A 17428-nucleotide genomic window follows, 5' to 3' on the forward strand; every position below is an offset into this window, starting at 1 on the left:
TTGGTGTAGAATGGTAGTAATCAAATCTCATGGACCAAGGCAAAAAGTCTGTGGGGGTCAGGAAGACTTTTTTTAAGCACTCCTAAGAGCCTAAATCCCTTTAGACCATGAGACTTATGCTGTTAAATCATTTTAAGCACTGCAACACTGAGCACAGCAATGCCTAAATACCTTTTAAAAATCTGGGCCTAAATCTCTGTCCTTCAGTTCCCCATTTATAAACTGGTGGTGATATTTCACCGGGATATTGAGGAGAAATTCATTAACACTTGCGGTACGTTCAGATACTACACTGATGGAGGGCCACATTGGAAACAACATCAATGCGATTAGAACCTCTAGACTCCAAATCCTGTGCTCATAGTCTGTTCATGTTCTATATGAATGTAGGGCTGATGGTGCTGAGCATGGAGACATTAATGTATATCCAGTGCCTTGAACTTGTGAAGCACTGTTGACAGAAATGCAGTCAAGCTTTCACTTGTGGATTGATAGTTATAACTACAATAAAAATTACTACTATTTCATACACAGAAATCCTCTGCTTCCCTGAATCAAGGTCCATGATTGCTTTCTCAGATATTCTGATGAGTGGGTGGAAGTTATGGCTGAGTCAGGCTGAAAGTATTTCCAAGTTAATGCTGAACTGTTTATGTGGATATATATGTACATTTTAAAGAGAGGGAGGAATTGTATCTCTGCCTTCTCTATATTTAGCTGATACTCCCCCTCCTGCTTACCTGCCTCCGGAAGATCAGATGACACAGGATGGCTCACAGCCAATGGACACCAACATGATGGCACCCTCAATTCCCCCAGAAATAAACAGAGGAGGTAAAAGGCTTCTATATGCGTTTTTTTTTTCTGCTTGGTTTCTAAAGTGCGAAGAGTTTCATAATTTTTTTTAAGCTGAATATTGATCTGGATTCATATTATTTAACGGAAATATGTAACTGTAGACAATAAGAAAAACTACAGGGAACGTGGTTTCCTTTTCCCCCACCCCCGCTGGGGGTGAAATTATACACTCTTATGAGCCTCTAGGTCTAAAAAAGTCTAAGTGACCGTACATGATTAAATTAAGGCATCGCCATGTTTTAAATGTTGACTTCCAGCCGGAAGAATCCAAAAGCATATTACAAACTCTCATCTGTAACAATCACTGAAGTTAAACCATTCTTATGGTAAAGCATAGTAATTATGTGTAATGGCACAAGCACACCTGTTAACAGGCAGTGAAAGGTATCTATTATGATTATAGTGACTATTGAGACAGTGCTTGATGTTGTATGGTTGATATCCAGTTGGTGGGTGGGTGAATTGAGAGCAGGGAATATAGCTGCCCAAACTGAGATTTTGTCAGGACACTGGCACTAACATCTTTACACTTGTGAAAAGTACTATGGATACTTTAATAAAAATGGTCAGGGTCTCAGTATGCTTTGTCTTCTGAAACACAACACACCCAACCGAAGTGCCTCCTAACCACCATGATATTGCACTGGCTTAGCTCTGATTTCTAGAGAAGAGCATGACACTGAATTGCCAACACTCCTTCCTGCAGCACCTTGGGTTTTTCCTGGGAGCTTGGGGTAGGAATGTTTCCTTTCCCATGTAAGTAGTGACCTGGCATGACCCTCCTTACCTCGTGAGATTGCAGCGTGAGGTGGTATTGTTGCAGGGAAGATGTGTTAAATTCTTTTCATTTTGTTTTACATCGTATGGCACAGACAACTTTTTACACGTGGCTTTTTAAACACATTGCAAATATAAACTGCTGAGTAAAGGATTTAGTGCATTCAACACATGGTGAGAAATAGCCCCCTCTGAGAACACTTAGGCTCACAGTGCCGTGCATCCAGCCAGGAGAGAGAGTAGCAAGTTGAACGCTGTGCCAGAATGATTATAAAGATTACAAGCATATGAACACTTCAGCTATTGTTTAATTTCACTTGAGTTTTGTTGTTAAGCTTAAAATATCTGGGCTCACAAATATATCTGCTCTTCTAATATAATTTATATCAGTGCCGTGTTCGCTTATTTTCCTCCTTCAGAGTGAGCTTGCATTTGATCAGCACCATCTTTGGCATTGTCCATTGTTTTGCTGATCTATACACGACTGCGTACTGGCCTCTGCAGCTGATGAAGGCCCAAAGTGCATTTATCAGTGTTTATACCTAACTCTGCAGACTTCTGCACATTTTTTCCCCTTGTAAATATGCTCTATCTGTGCTGGGGGATTTTTGCATCACATCTGAGACCCGTAACAACCAGAGGGAATGGCTTGCGTTTTTCTTTTCATCTTAAAAGAGCTTTCTACTTTGTTTGTTTTTTAAATCTTTTTTTCTTGCTAGTAAGTTGAATAGTCTCTTTTAATTCACTGTTTCTTGAGTGAGGGAAAAAGACATTTATTTCTTTGCTTATGCTTATATCGTCTGCTCATTCTTTGAGCCCCTGTCTGTGTGCTGTGCCTATCCAGTGTCTAATTGCCCTCCTAAAAGGTCTGCTGTGGTTGTATAAAAACAGTTGTTTCAATAAACTTTTATGTTAAACATTTTAGTTGCAAATGTTTAGAAGCATGTTCTTTATGGAGATTTGTTAGTCTTAAGAGATTTGACTTAACAAGCTGCATCCTGTCACTGAAGCTGGGTAATTTCCATTGTTGGCCCATGCTGGGAATGGAGAGACAAAACGCACCTGCTCTGCATGACTTAAAGCAAACGTAAGGAAGTTAGTATGAAATCTGTGTGAGAGAGATATGATTCATTCTGTAAGAATGGCCAGCTGGCAAGATTTCTTCCTGAGTTTGAGAACTGGGGCAAAGCGGTAGCTTTGGTAGTTACTGGCAACTTAATTTGAAAGCAAAGTGTAGTAACCCCTTACTAATAATTAAAGGCTTCTTTTATTTACAATGATTTGAAAAGGCTTAACAATACTGTGGCTTTACAAAAGTTAAACCCCTTTTCATGAGCATTTCCCAGCATATTCTTGGTCAGCAATGGACATCACACTAGAAAAACCCTGCACCAAGATTTTTGTCTCACAAAGTTTTCGTCGCTGACGTTGCGTAGGCTACATACTTTCCTACTATTTATGTCAGCTAGATAATCACGTTTTAAATTTTTTAAATTCTGCTCATGTCCCTTTTAATCAGAAAAAAAATCAGTGTATGAGAAACATCTTTCTAAGCAAAGGAAAGTATAGAATGTTGATCTTAAAGTTAATGTTGGCATTGAGAATGCGCTGAAAGGAGAAACAAATTCCTGCAACGTCATTGTCATTTTTGCACTTCGACTTGCATTTAGAGCTGTGATCTGCAGAGCTGCTATCTCAGATTCCTAAACTGTGTACTAAGCACAGAAATAGTCATCCTCTTCACTTTAAAACCCTCACACACAGAACAGCCACATCCTATCTCCTCTTCAACCTCTTTTATTCCTATAAACCTCCTATATTCCGCTTCCTGTGTATAATGTAATCTCATAGCCTTGTAAATTCCCGATTCCATATTATTTTTAAATTGTTGCATAATTATGGTCCAAAATCTAAGCTTTCATTTATTTTTTTCTTTTTAGAAAAGCCTCCTAGCCTTCTGATTGTGGGGGGAAAAAAATCTTCAGAATCTAAACTGAAGCAGTACTGTCTGCTTGAGTTTGCAAAGAGTATGAAACAAATGCTCTGAGATGTGAAATTTGTTTATGCATCTCATTAGGGTGTTAACCCTGAAATCTAGCTACTACATGCACGTTGACTATTTCATTGCTGATCACTTTAATAGAACCGTCAACTGTAATGTACATATTTTTTGTTGTTGGATGTAGTGGCTGATACTGGGGAAGGTCGCTGTGAACCAACCCTATGGTCTGTAGGGCAGGGAAATGAAGAATTCAAACATCCCCTTCCCAAATTTTAAAGTAATTTCTGCACTTGCCCAGGAGGTGAGTGGGGGGGGGGGGGGGGAGAGATGCATTGCCTTCCCAGATACAAAAGATTAATCTGCCATCTGGATACCAAAAACCCAAGCCATGTGTCACTCCTGCCTGCATGGCCAAAATCCCAGCTGCCTCCTAGGCAGTTGTGAAAACCTCCAGTTGTTCTGACAATTTCTGCTATGTGATTTCTCATCGTTAATAAAGAATTTTGTAACATATAATATTTTAAAAGTTGGTAGTTCTGTACAATAAACTGAGGGAGTACTTCACTGATTTGTCAACACCCAAGGTAGTGCTGATCTAGGTCATATGTTGCACAGAATGCAGGGGTGCTTGATAGGTGTGGTAGTTGAGCCCATAACATGTTCTCTTACTTAAGTACCTGTTGCCAGCTCTGATATTTTTTCCTATGTCTGAAGTTTTGCGAGTAATTTTATCTTAACTTGTATTTGTACAGATTCTTTCTTTGGCTCTGAAAAGTGTTTTTTTTGTTTTTTTTTAATAATTAAATGATAAATGAACTCCATAGAAGATGGCACTTAATTAGCAGTTATTTATCCAAAATTTCTCTCTGTGATCTTAAGCCAAAGCCTACAGGTTGCAGATCTTTAAAGTTCAGAAACATATTAGTTGCAGTGCCATTGATTGTAACCTTTTCTTTGTTTCTTTCCAGATGTTCAGGCAGTTGCTTATGAAGAGCCAAAACACTGGTGTTCTATTGTCTACTATGAGCTGAACAATCGTGTTGGGGAAGCATTTCATGCCTCCTCCACCAGCGTATTGGTAGATGGTTTTACTGATCCTTCAAACAACAAGAACAGATTTTGCCTTGGGCTGCTCTCTAATGTTAACCGGAATTCCACCATTGAGAACACCAGGCGGCATATTGGCAAAGGTGCATTTAGTTTTTCTCTTGTTTAGCTTTCTAGCTAAATGCGGCAATCTGGGCTTCTTGCCTCAAGGACAGACTATCATATACGTTATAAAGTCATGTTCTAATGAACACTGGCAAATACATAATTTCTTTGTCAAGTCCTGTACTCTTGTAAGTTCTCACCTGTTGAATAATTGCAGGAAGCTTTCTATCTTCTAATCAGTTTTTTTGATTGTCTGCAGACTCTCATCAATTTTAATTTTAATTAGCACAACAGTTTAAGGCAGTTGCTTTCTCACACACAGCCCGGCTGTTGATGATTCTGGAAAGCTGAACTATATAACTGCAGACAGCTCTCTGAACAAAATCTTTTTTTTTTCTTGATTAAAGATATCTAAATTGTCTGGCCCTTAAACTCCCTTAAAGGAGTATAGGCCTGCTAAAGTAATATTCCAAATACAGTTTAAAGGAGGGATTTTCAGAAGTCCAAAGGACAGTTCATGGTATTCCTGTTTTCGTGCCTTTGACAGTCTTCTCCCAAAAGAATTGATCTTTGTTTTTAATTTAGCTTCATAATAGTCCATTTTGAGGGGAATGTTGTCATGTAAATTAAATCCAGACTAACTTTATTTTAATTTTTGTGGTAGCAAATGTTGTGTTTGTACAACACCTAGCAGTGGTATTGTAAAAGTACTTTGTTCATCTTTAGGCAGGGAAAAAATTCTGAAGATTTTTTTTTTTTTTTTTTTTTTTCCGGAGAGAGGTCCTTGGAGCTTTGTAACCAAAAAATTGTATTTCAGGGGAAGGGTTATATTGCCTTTTTTATATTGAGGCCCTATGAAATGGGTTTAGAGGGACAGCTGTCTTTGAATGTCTTCCTATTCTTTTTTTTTTATGCTTGGAGATCAGTTTCTTACAGTGATGTTGTTCTGGATCTCACAGGAAACAGTTTTGAAACTGAGCTTGTGCCTCAGGGAGATTAGTTTTCATACAGTTTATTATTCTGAAAAGCAACCTTTAGCTAAGAAAAACTTTTTCCATGCTAGTACCTGTGCTGCTCCCAGGTTCATACTCAGAGGTTGTGCCACTAAGTCTTGTTCCTTCTCTTTTTTTTCTCCACCCCAGAAAGTATCTATGTACTTTATATAACACTTTGTTCATTTTCCATTTAAACCTATAAAAGTAAACTTTTAAAAGCAGCCTCGTTGCAAGCAAAGTTCTACTGAAACGTTAACTGTACAGATACCAGAGGTACTATAACATTAACTGTACCAGATACCAGTCCTTCAAAAGTTGGAAGTCAGATCCTAGTGAGGATAATAAGAAGGTGCACAAACTCTCTTACAACTTAAGTGTAAAAGTATAATAAGGCAGGCCAGGAAAGTTTTTGTCTCTTTAACAAGTTCTAACAGTAAGATATTTACATCAGAAACAGGAAGTCTGCCAAACAGGTGCCACTAAACAACTAAGGTGTTAAAGGAGCATGCAAGGAAGACGAGGCCATTGCACAGAAGCTAAGTGAATTATTTGCATTGGTCTTCACTGCACAGGATGTGGGTGAGATCTCACATCAGAATTATCCTTTTTGGGTGACACATCTGAAGTACTGTCCCACATCGATGTGTCCATAGAGAATGTTTTAGAACAAACTGATAAATTGAACTGTAATAAGTTACCAGGACCAGATGGTATTCACCCATAGTTCTGAAGGAACTCAAATGAAATTGCAGAACTACTAACTGCAGTATGTAACCTATTGCTGGAAATAAGCCTCTCAACCAGATGACTGGAAGGTAGCGAGTGTAACACCTGTTTTTAAAAAAGGGCTCCGGAGGTGATTCTGGCAATTGCAGGCTAGTAAACCTAACTTTAGTACTGCGCAAATTGGTAGTTCAGTTATTTACTATAGTGTGTTGTGTTATATTTATATATATACATATACACACACAGACACAGAGATTCATAGATATTTAGGTCAGAAGGGACCATTATGATCATCTAGTCTGACCTCCTGCACAACGCAGGCCACAGAATTTCACCCACCACTCCTGCAAAAAACCTCTCACCTATTTCTGTGCTATTGAAGTCCTCAAATCGTGGTTTAAAGACTTCAAGGCGCAGAGAATCCTCCAGCAAGTGACCCGTGCCCCATGCTACAGAGGAAGGCAAAAAACCTCCAGGGCAGATTGGAAGAGGCCCTGGAGGAAAGTTCCTTCCCGACCCCAAATATGGCGATCAGCTAAACCCTGAGCATATGGGCAAGATTCATCAGCCAGATACTACAGAAAATTCTTTCCTGGGTAACTCGGATCCCACCGCATCTAATATCCCATCACAGGCCATTGGGCCTATTTACCGTGAATATTTAATTACCAAAACCATGTTGTCCCATCATACCATCTCCTCCATAAACTTATCAAGAGATAAACATGATTTGTTGGGAAAAGTCAACATGGCTTTTGTAAAGAGAAGTTATGCCTCACCAGTCTACTAGAATTCTTTGAGTGTGTCAGCAAGCATGTGGGTAAGGGTGATCAAGTTGATATAGTGTACTTGGATTTTCAGAAAGCCTTTGACAAGATTCCTCACCAAAGGCTCCTAAGAAAACTAAGTAGTTATGGCCTAACAGGAAAGGGCCTCTCATGCTGGTTGAAAGATGGGAAACAAAGAGTAGGAATAAAAAGTCAGTTTTACGAATGAAGAGGTAAACAGCAGGGTCCCCCAAGGATCTGTACTAGAACCTGTGCTGTTCAGCATATTCATTAATGACCTGGAAAAGGGAGAGAACAGTGATGTGGCAAAGTTTGCAAATGATGAAAAATTATTCAAGATAGTTAAATCCAAAGCTGACTGTGAAGAGTTGCAAAGGGATATCACAATACTGGGTAACTGAACAACATAATGGCACGTGAAATTCTAGGTTGAGAAGTACAAAGTAATGAATGCTGGGGAGAAAAATCCCACCTACACATATACAAGGATGGGTTCTAAATTAGCTGTTACCACTCAATAAAGAGATCTTGGAGTCACCGTGGATAATTATCTGAAAATTTCAGCTCACTGCACAGCAGCAGTCAAAAAGGCTAATGGAATGTTAGGAACTATTTAGGAAGGGATAGAAAATAAGACCGAAAATATAAGTCCACTATATAAATCCCTGGGGTGCCCATACCTTGAATATTGTGTCCAATTATAGTCACCCATCTCAAAAAGAATATAGTGGAACTGGAAAGATTCAGAAAAGGGCAACTAAGATAAGAGTATGGAATGGCTTCCCTGCGAGGAGGGACTAAAAAGATTAGGGCTGTTGAGTTTTAGAAGCGATATGACGAAGGGAGGCTATGATAGAGCTCTATAAAAACATGAATGCTGTGGAAAAAGTGAATAGAGAAGCATTTAACCTTTCCCACAATGCAAAAATCAGGGTCACCCAATGAAGTTAATAGGGAGCAGGTTTAATACAAACAAGATGAAGTACTTTTTCACACAAAGCACAATTAACCTGTGGAACTCATTGCCATGGAATGTTGTAATGGCAAAAGTATAGCTGGGTTAAAAAAAAGAGTTAAATAAGTTCACTGAGGATAGGTCTGTTGATGGCTATTAACCAAGATGGTCAAGGATGCAACCCCAGGCTCAGGGTGACCCTAAACCTCTGATTGCCAGAAGCCAGGAGGGGGAACACAGGGAAGGATCACTCCAACTGCCCTGTTTAAGACCGTTCCCCTGAAGCTCTGTATTAGCCACTGTTGGAGACAGGATGCTGGGTGAGATTGACCATTGATCTGACCCAGTATGGCCATTCTTCTGTTTTCATGTTCTTATATAGAAACGCCATTTAAATCTCCCCCTTTGTAAGAAGAACAGATTCACAGCTTGAAGACGTGGCCACAGATTGTTTTGTTGTTAAGATGATATGGGAGTTATGTCCTCAGCAAAATTTTATATCGACCATACTATTAAATGCCATCAAGATTTTCTTTCTCGGAATTTGATTTACTTTAATACCTTCTGTGTGTTTTTTCTGGTTTTGCTATTTCACATTGATTATTCCAACAGTGGAGAACTTGAACCCCAAAGTTCGTAAAGTTTAAAAGCCTGTGTATAGGGTTCTGGGGGGAGAGATCTCTGGAGATTCCCCACCCCCCACCAATATCCCAAAGGGGTTTACTGTCCCCTATAGAAAATGTCGAAGGCATGGGCTCAGATCTTGAGCGGTCCATGAGAAACCATTGGATTCATGCGGCGTTAAGCTGTTCCTCTGGACGTTGCACTGTGCTCCGGCTCCCTGGAAGTGCACCTCTGTTGAAGCTATCCTAACCGAGACTCATCCTAGCTAGTACGTGCTGGAGGAGAATCCATCTTGAAGCTGTATTACTATTTTCCAAGGATTCTTTGTGCCGCTGGAAGGGGAACAATGTCTGTTCTCCCTACCCTGGGCCCAGTCAATCTTCTGTCTCCCAAATATGAACCCATGGGATCTGAGCAGATGTTCTGGCCCTGTAAATCTGTCATCTTGCACTGTTACAGTAGTTTCCTTCTGTGCAGTTTACAAGAAGTAAAACTTTAATGAACAGTTGATTTGAAAAACAAACTTCCGTGGAACCTGGAGGGACAGGTACAACAAAGCTTTACGAGAGTCCTACTAGTGAGTGAAATATAACGTTTCTCTTTAAACTGGAGAAGCACAAAAGCATCTCCGCAAAGATGTGTGCTAGACTGTGCATGTGATACGAATTCATTTGACCTCTCCATAACAAATACTTTTTCCTCTTAGGAGTTCACCTCTATTATGTTGGAGGAGAAGTGTATGCCGAATGCCTTAGTGACAGCAGTATTTTTGTTCAAAGTCGAAACTGCAACTACCACCATGGGTTCCATCCAACCACAGTTTGTAAAATTCCCAGCGGCTGCAGTTTGAAAATTTTCAACAACCAAGAGTTTGCGCAGCTTCTGGCTCAATCGGTGAACCATGGCTTTGAAACAGTGTACGAGCTTACTAAGATGTGCACTATCCGTATGAGTTTTGTAAAGGTAGGTAAGAGTTCAGTTGGGCTTGTGTTTTGTAAGCAAAAGAATATTCCCTTTTGAATCTCGTTAAATAATTCTAGTGCGAACAGTTCCATTTCATGCCTTTATATTGGAAAAGTTCCCCTATCAACAATGACATTGATTGTAAATGTGTGTTATATTTTATAAACACTTTCTCTATAAAACAAAAGCTGTATGCATGTCCTCAAACATACAAAGCTATCCGTTTGGACAAACATCGTTTTGTTGGTGTGCAGAATTTTAAAATCAAAGGTACATTCCGTAGGTTCTTGGTTTCAGATTTCTTCCCATTACATGTTTTTGTAGGTTTGATAATGGCACAATTAAGTAGTTTCCATCATGCCTAGCAACTATTCTTACTGCCTCAATAGAATGTTACATTAGAAGAGGGCTGGGCAAACTTTTTGGCCTGAGGGCACATCTGGATGGGGAAATTGCACGCAGGGCCATGAATGTAGCGTTAGGGCAGGGGGTTGGGGTGTGGGAGGGGGTGCAGTATGCAGAAATGGGCTCAGGACAAGGGGTTGGGGCACAGGAGGGGTGCGGGGTGTAAAAGGGGGCTCAGGGCAGGGGGTTGGGGCGCAGAAGAGAGTGTGGAAGGGGGCTCAGGGCAGGGGGTTGGGGCACAGGAGGGATTCTGGGTTTGGGATTTGGGGTGCGGGCTCCGGCCTGGTTCCACTTACCTTGGGTGGCTCCAGGGTGGCAGCAGCATGCAGCAGGGCTAAGGCAGTCTCCCTGCCTGCCCTGGTCCCGCGCCGCTCCCAGAAGTGGCCAGCTTGTCCGGCAGTGGTTCCTGGGGGTGAGGCGGGACAGGCGGTTCCTCCCTGCCCTTGCCTGTGGGTACCACACCCAAAGCTCCCATTGGCCATGGTTCCCTGTTCCCGGCCAATGGGAGCTGTGCGGGGCGGCGCCTGCAGGCAAGGGCAGTGCACAGAACCCTCTGCCTCCCACGCTGCCTCCTCCAGGGCCCGCAGGGACATGGTGCCAGCCGCTTCCGGGAGCGGCGCGGGGCCAGGGCAGGCAGGGAGCCTGCCTTAGCCCCGCAGCGCCACGGGGTTGGCAATCCCGTGGGCCGGATCCAAAGCCCTGATGGGCCGGATCCAGCCCATGGGCCGCAGTTTGCCCACCCCTGCATTAGAATCATAGAAATGTAGGGGTGAGAAGGGACCCTGGGAGGTCATCACTTCAGCCCCCTGCACTGAGGCAGGACCAACTAAACCTAAATGTCTGTGACAGGTTCTTAAGAAACAGATTCCTCTGACTTCTTAAAAACCTCCCAAGGATGCGGATTCCACAGCTTCCCTTGGAGGACTATTCCAGTGCTTAACTACCCTTATGGTTAGAAAGTTTTTCCTAATGTCTAACCTAAATCTCCTTTGCAGCAGATTAAGCCCCTTGCTATTTGTCCTACTGTCAGGGGATGTGGAGAACAACTGATCTGTCATCTAACAGCCTTTAACATATTTGAAAATAGTTATCAGGTCCCCCTCAGTTGTCTTTACACAACACTAAACATGCACAGTTTTTTAATCTTTTCTCATTGGTCAGGTTTTCTGAATTTTTAGCATTTTTGTGGCGCTCCTCTCCATTTACCCAGTGTTTAATCCACTTCTCCAAGAGTGTTTATGAACAGAGTTGATGCACAGTGGGTCAAGTTAAAGTTTGGTAATTAACAAGCAACTTTTCCAGGCTTTGTCTTTTCCATGCCCTTCAAATAACCACATTGTATTCAGTAACAATCTCCTACTGTCTGAAGGATCAGAATTGTGAAGTGGTGGGCATTTCTTGGTCAGAATAGCTGGGACTGTCATGTAAGTGATTGGAAGATGGGTAGCTTTGTTCCCTGGGGTCTGTCTGGTGATTAGAAATTCTATAAACAAAGTGCATACCATTCTGTTCTCAGAGTACATGTAAGGATTGTAGCAATGATGTGAGGGACAGAAGTGTGGATCGGGATAAAAGGATCAGTGGCGTGAGGGACAGAAATGTGGATCAGTCAAATATTTCAAGACTGCCAGATTAATTGCGCAGTATCCTAAAATGGTGGCTTAAAGGAATAAGGTGACTTCTTTGTGCACATGCCTTACGGGTTAATCTGAGGTTAATACAAAATATTTTTTTTTTACTCTTGATTCCTGTGGTCCATCCACAGCCCTTCCCAAAAAAGATAATTTACTTTATCAAACTACACAATGAACTTTGTTAGATTTCTTTCCAGATAATTAGTAAATCTTATAACTGACTCAGTTTTAGCTAAAAGAGAACCCATCGGTGCTCGACCTGTTAATTTAGGAAATATCAGCCCATCTAGGATATGACCAGTGCCACCTTTCTCCCCCAAAATTGTCCAGTTTAACAACACCTTCTTCTTGTGTACACTACTTTCTTCCATTGGCTGTTTTTATAGCTACAAGAGTGCCCGAGATGTTTTGGGAATCTTTATCTGTTTCAGTACTCCCATCCTTCCTGTGAAGAAACCTTGGCCCTAGCTGCATGGAGTAGAGTTCCCACCTTAATGTTGATCCATGATGCCTTGTTTTTATGCCTGTTAATTTGTTTGGCAGTGTATCTTCCCATCTCACTCTTTTTAGTCTTAGTACATGAGGTTTCTTCAGTCTTTTTCTAGAGGCCTTATGGGATTCCAGTAGCTCTTATCTTCAATCCTTTTACCTGTACCTCTCGAGAAGTGCAAAAATACACAAACATGGTAGCCTCAATCCTGTTTGTATTTCATTGTTTTTAATCAGTTATACTTCCCTCTCCTCCAAGAGAATACTGCATCCTGCCTCCCTCCATGTCCTCTGGAAGAGGAGAGACTTGCGGGGAATCTTCAGTAGGACTAGGACTACCATGGGCAACACGAGCCATGGGTTTGGGAGTCAAAGAGCTTCCTTGCATTTTAATGTTAGATCTGCAAAATGCATTGCTATATGAATCTGCTATAGGACTCCCCTTTGAGTCAGTATAAACAGGTGTGAAAATGAATGTCACCTTGTGAAAAAATCAAAATCAATATTTGCTTTGGGATTCATAATGGGACACATGGAGCCTTTCCTCTTCTAGGTTACTATTTCCTATTCAGCCCAGGTCAGTACTGAGTGAAAGCTGAAGATGATGTTCACTGGCTGATGGACCTGAGTTTGTGGGCTTAATCCAGTTTCTAGTGCACAGATGTCCATTATTTAAAAAAAAAAAATATCCAGCCTCAGACTTTGCACTAATTACACCCTTGTGGCAGTCACATTAGAGAAGGCAAGGACCAAAAAGGCATGGGGGCTGAGCTGTCCACGCACCCTGTTTGTTTGCCCTAGGAAAATAACCTCAGGTTGGTAACTTGGTCAACAAACCCCCCAAAGGGCCCCTAGCTCTTCCACAGGTGTTGAAAACAGTTTGACTACTAGTATATGTTGAGCCAAACTGTTTTTAATGCTATAGTATTCTAACATTCTATTATGAAAGTAATGCACACTTTCTGCTATGGTATTAAAAATGGTTTGGCCCCACATACTCTAATAGTCAGATTGTCTGCCTGTAAGGCCAAACCATTTTTAACACCCATGTCAGAAGGTGTGCACCACTTTCATTACAGAACGCTTTCTGCCATGGTGTTCTAAAATGTTCTGGTCCCCACATGCAGTGGTACCTGAACTGTTCAGTACCAAGGTCATTGGCGAGGGGGTGGAGAGAGATTGTTCATAGGTCGCTTCCCTAGTGTAGATGGAATCCAGAAGAGTGGTGTCTCAAGGGCAACATAGGGGCATACTGGCTGGGGGATATGGGGAAGCATGCATTACCATTGCCAAATTTGAAGTGAGACTTCAGTTTTCAAGTATCTGTCTGTCACCTTACCCAGATTCTCTTAAATCTGCTTCAGATTCACATGGGGAAATGTGGTAACATAACTCATGCAAAAATGGTTCCTCAACCGTGGTAACCTCCACCTGTGAGGCTAGGTTATATCTGTTGCCTTTGTACTATATAAAATGAGAGAGAAGCATTTTCCACTTCCTTGACATGGTAAAATAAGGTAAAAGTAATAACTTTTCTATGTGATTTTTGTTTGTAGGGTTGGGGAGCCGAATATCATCGCCAAGATGTAACGAGCACTCCATGCTGGATTGAGATACACCTGCATGGTCCCCTTCAGTGGCTGGATAAAGTTCTTACCCAGATGGGCTCACCTCATAATCCTATTTCCTCTGTGTCTTAAAGGGTCCCAAGCTTCTGCAGTTTGGAAACTATTGAGCCTTGCATGTACTTGAAGGATGTATGAGTCAGACACATTTATGAACTGGCAGCAGCTGAATAAGAGCCTTGATAATACTTGACCTCTGTGACCAACTTTTGGATTCAGGGAAAAAGCGCAAAAAAAAAGCCTTTAACACACTGTTGGTGTCAAAAATTTCAGTTTACATTGTACCCGTCTCTTGTAAAATTGATACATGCAAATTGTTTAGCAGGACTTTGTGTAATAGGGATGACCAAGCTAATAATCTTTTAGACGGTGTTCCCAAGGAATCTTCCTTGGCACTCTGAGGTTACCTTTCTTTTATATGTTCAGCATTCATTATGTTCTCTGGGGTTGATAGTCCATATTGATGAAGTCTGCTTTCCACAGGCTTTCTACAAAATATTTTAAAACCATTTGTCTAGTAATAGTTTGCTGTTCTCTTGAAAGAAAGAAATAATGGGGTGGGAGGTTTAATCATGGTCATGTGTAATAATCTTTATGAAATTGTGTACTGACCATACTGCTGTAAGAATAATGTTAGGTATGCTCTTTGCTAAATGTATGTACAGTGTATTTGAAAGTTTAGAATTAATTCGCTTGGACTAGAGGATTTAGGAATATTTGACTGGGGAAAAGGGGAGGGGGAAATGGCAATTGACATGCAGAATATACTGTAAACATAGCTTGTTAGTTTAAAGAAATGAAACAGAGGTCTGAACTTTGCTGTGCATTTCATTAATTTTTTTTATAGTGGCTTTATCTTGTTAACTCTGATTATTTTTGCCTCTTCCCTCCCCCCAAAAACAGTTTATGTAGCTGGTTAATTCATATAGTTGAGAAGAAGGCAAAATTAATCATTCCTGCGGTCCTGAGACTGCAGCTCTGTATATTTCAAGACAAATTGTACAGTCTGTTCTTGAATTATTGAGCGATTTTAGGCAGTTTACATAAAAGAAGTAAACTTTTAATTGTGTAAAAGAATTTTGTTTTGCCAAACCTAGTAACTGTTAAATGTTTGGAGGATTTAAAAACCCTGTTTGGATCTATTTCAAACTTTTTTTAAAAAAATATTTTTAATTTTTTTACTGGTTTTTGTTTTTGTTTTCTGCTAATCTTTTATATTCACTTACTCTGTAGTACTTTAAGTACTTTTATTCCAAAACTAGTGGGTCTTCTTTACTGGAAGTTTTAAATAAAACCATTGTTATTGCTTACTTTGATTAATGCCTTGTCTTGTCTATTTCTTGGCAGCTTTATAACAACCCAGAAAAAAAGATTCTCTTGGATAATACTGCTTCAAATGGAAAAAAAATTTACTCTGCGTTTTAACTTCTGATGCCGCTTGGTAGCAATGTTAAGTCAGTACTGGTGATGAGAGATTTTTGTGGGGGAGATGGATTTCTTCATTAGGTGAGAATAGAATAGATTCAGTGGAACTAATGTGCCCATATAACTTAATAGACTTTCACTGATTTCCCTTTGCCCGCCCCCCTTCCCCAAGTATGGAATATCTGCAGAAACTTTATTTACCTCCAGTGAGGATGGATCAGAGATTTGGGTCTAAACTGCCACTTTTCCACCCTTTACTGGAGATGCATCGGATGAAGTGAGCTGTAGCTCACGAAAGCTTAGGCTCAAATAAATTGGTTAGTCTCTAAGGTGCCACAAGTACTCCTTTTCTTATTGGAATTAAAGTGTACCCACAGCAGCTTCTTATGCCATTCTCTGGCACAGTGGACAGCATTTGTCTTTTCTTTTTCCATTGGTTGTGAAATGCTTTAATTTTTCTTGTTTGTCCCCCAGTTGTCATTTCCCCCATACATGCTGTCACCCAAAGTCTACAAGATGCTCCAGGTGGGGGAATCACTGATAGCATCAGGCTGCCCCTGAGCTGAGTGGGAATAGAGAAGGGAAACTTGGATCAGTGGGTTGCTGCCAGAGCCTGATGTACGTTTTACTGTTCTGCTCCCTACAGTGAGCCAGAAGAAGCAGTGGGAGGAGAAATAGCTTTCCAAGATCCATATGCTGCTTTATCCACAGTAGTGGGAGCACTGGAAAGTGAAGAGCTGGATGGATCTGAGGTTATGCAGTCACCTCCTCTTGATTTCTTGTCTTTGATTCTGTTCCTGCCTTAGACTAGTCTGGTAGCCTCCTTCCCCAGGTAGACAATTGCTTTGAACTGCAAAGCCTTGGTGGCAGGATTCTGGATTTACTAGTGGTAAATCTCCCCGGGGCGGGGAAGAAAGACGCAAACCCTAGCAATCCTTGTGATCAGTTGAAGAAAAATGCACCATTGATCAGGGAGAGGAGAGCAAATAAGATGTTAAACTGTAATTAATCCTGGGGTTAGAGAATAATATTGTCAGCACTTGTATTCAGTCTCTCATCTCAATTCAAATGTGACAGCAAAGATCCAAAAAAGGGCACTGTAAAAATCTTTGGTGGCATTTGTGGGAGGGAAGTTTTCATACTAGCAGAGACAAGGGAAATACACTGATCTAGTTTTTGAAGGAGGTAGGATCTGGTGTGTGGTGAGGGGTTAATATAGTTGGGGTAGGTAGCACTGCCTATTAAGGTTGCCAAACACTTTCCATTACAAGACCCTTCTGTCAGTTGCTTATAACTTTGCCAAACTTAAACTCTTTGGACTTAAACTTTCCATTTCAGGTGTCTGCCTCATGCTAAACCTTTTTGGAAGGTCTGGCATTTTTGAGAATGAGGCTATGGAAAAATAGTTTGTTTTGCCCATGATAAAGTCTTGAGAGCTTTTCTTTGAAATGCTCTAGTGTCCCCATGCTTTGGAGCAAGGACTCAGAATTTGGCAAGGGCCTGGCTTTTGTGTCCAAGATGTTCCTTTTTGCCATCCCGGTGAAAATGTCCAAATGTTGGCCTAGTTATAAGCCTTTGAAAAATCCACAATTTGTGCATTTTCCATAGGAACTTTTTCCCCCCTTTTTTTTTTAATAAAGCAGCTAAAATTTCCAAAGTTTGTCCTCACTGACCTTGCACCATCCCCCTCACAGTTCCTGGTGCCAACTTTGTATGTGCCGTTCCTACAGAGCAGTGAGGCATGCTCCAGCCCAGGGCTATGGAACTCAGAAGGACTTTTCCTGAAATTGCTGCTCTGGGCCACGGAGGGACTGGGCACCAGAACTGAGCAGGGAGGAGCCTCTCTCTCCTGTGCTTTCAGTTGCTCCACTCCCAGCTGGCAGTATGGAGGAGAAAGTGCCTGATATAAATTCAGAGGCAACAACAACAACAAAAAACTTGGATGGGAGAGGGAAAGGAGTAGGTGGTGAGGCTGGGACTATGGGAGAAAGAAATAATGATTCGTAGTTG

General features: G+C 41.1%; 1 protein-coding gene across 2 annotated transcripts in view; it reads left to right on the plus strand.

Annotated features, from left to right (window-relative positions):
• The window catches only part of SMAD1 (SMAD family member 1), a 70291-nt gene extending 54982 nt beyond the window's left edge, over positions 1-15309 (plus strand). For both annotated transcript variants that reach the window (XM_048847481.2, XM_075127720.1), the window contains exons 5-8: positions 718-834; positions 4606-4827; positions 9584-9840; positions 13925-15309. In XM_048847481.2, coding sequence (XP_048703438.1) covers positions 718-834; positions 4606-4827; positions 9584-9840; positions 13925-14068 — 740 coding nt within the window. In that variant the 3' untranslated portion in view covers positions 14069-15309. The remainder of the gene's footprint in view (positions 1-717; positions 835-4605; positions 4828-9583; positions 9841-13924) is intronic.
• The last annotated feature ends 2119 nt before the right edge of the window (positions 15310-17428 follow it).

This window comes from Caretta caretta, chromosome 4, assembly GCF_965140235.1.
Source record: "Caretta caretta isolate rCarCar2 chromosome 4, rCarCar1.hap1, whole genome shotgun sequence".
NCBI classification, from domain to species: domain Eukaryota; kingdom Metazoa; phylum Chordata; order Testudines; family Cheloniidae; genus Caretta; species Caretta caretta.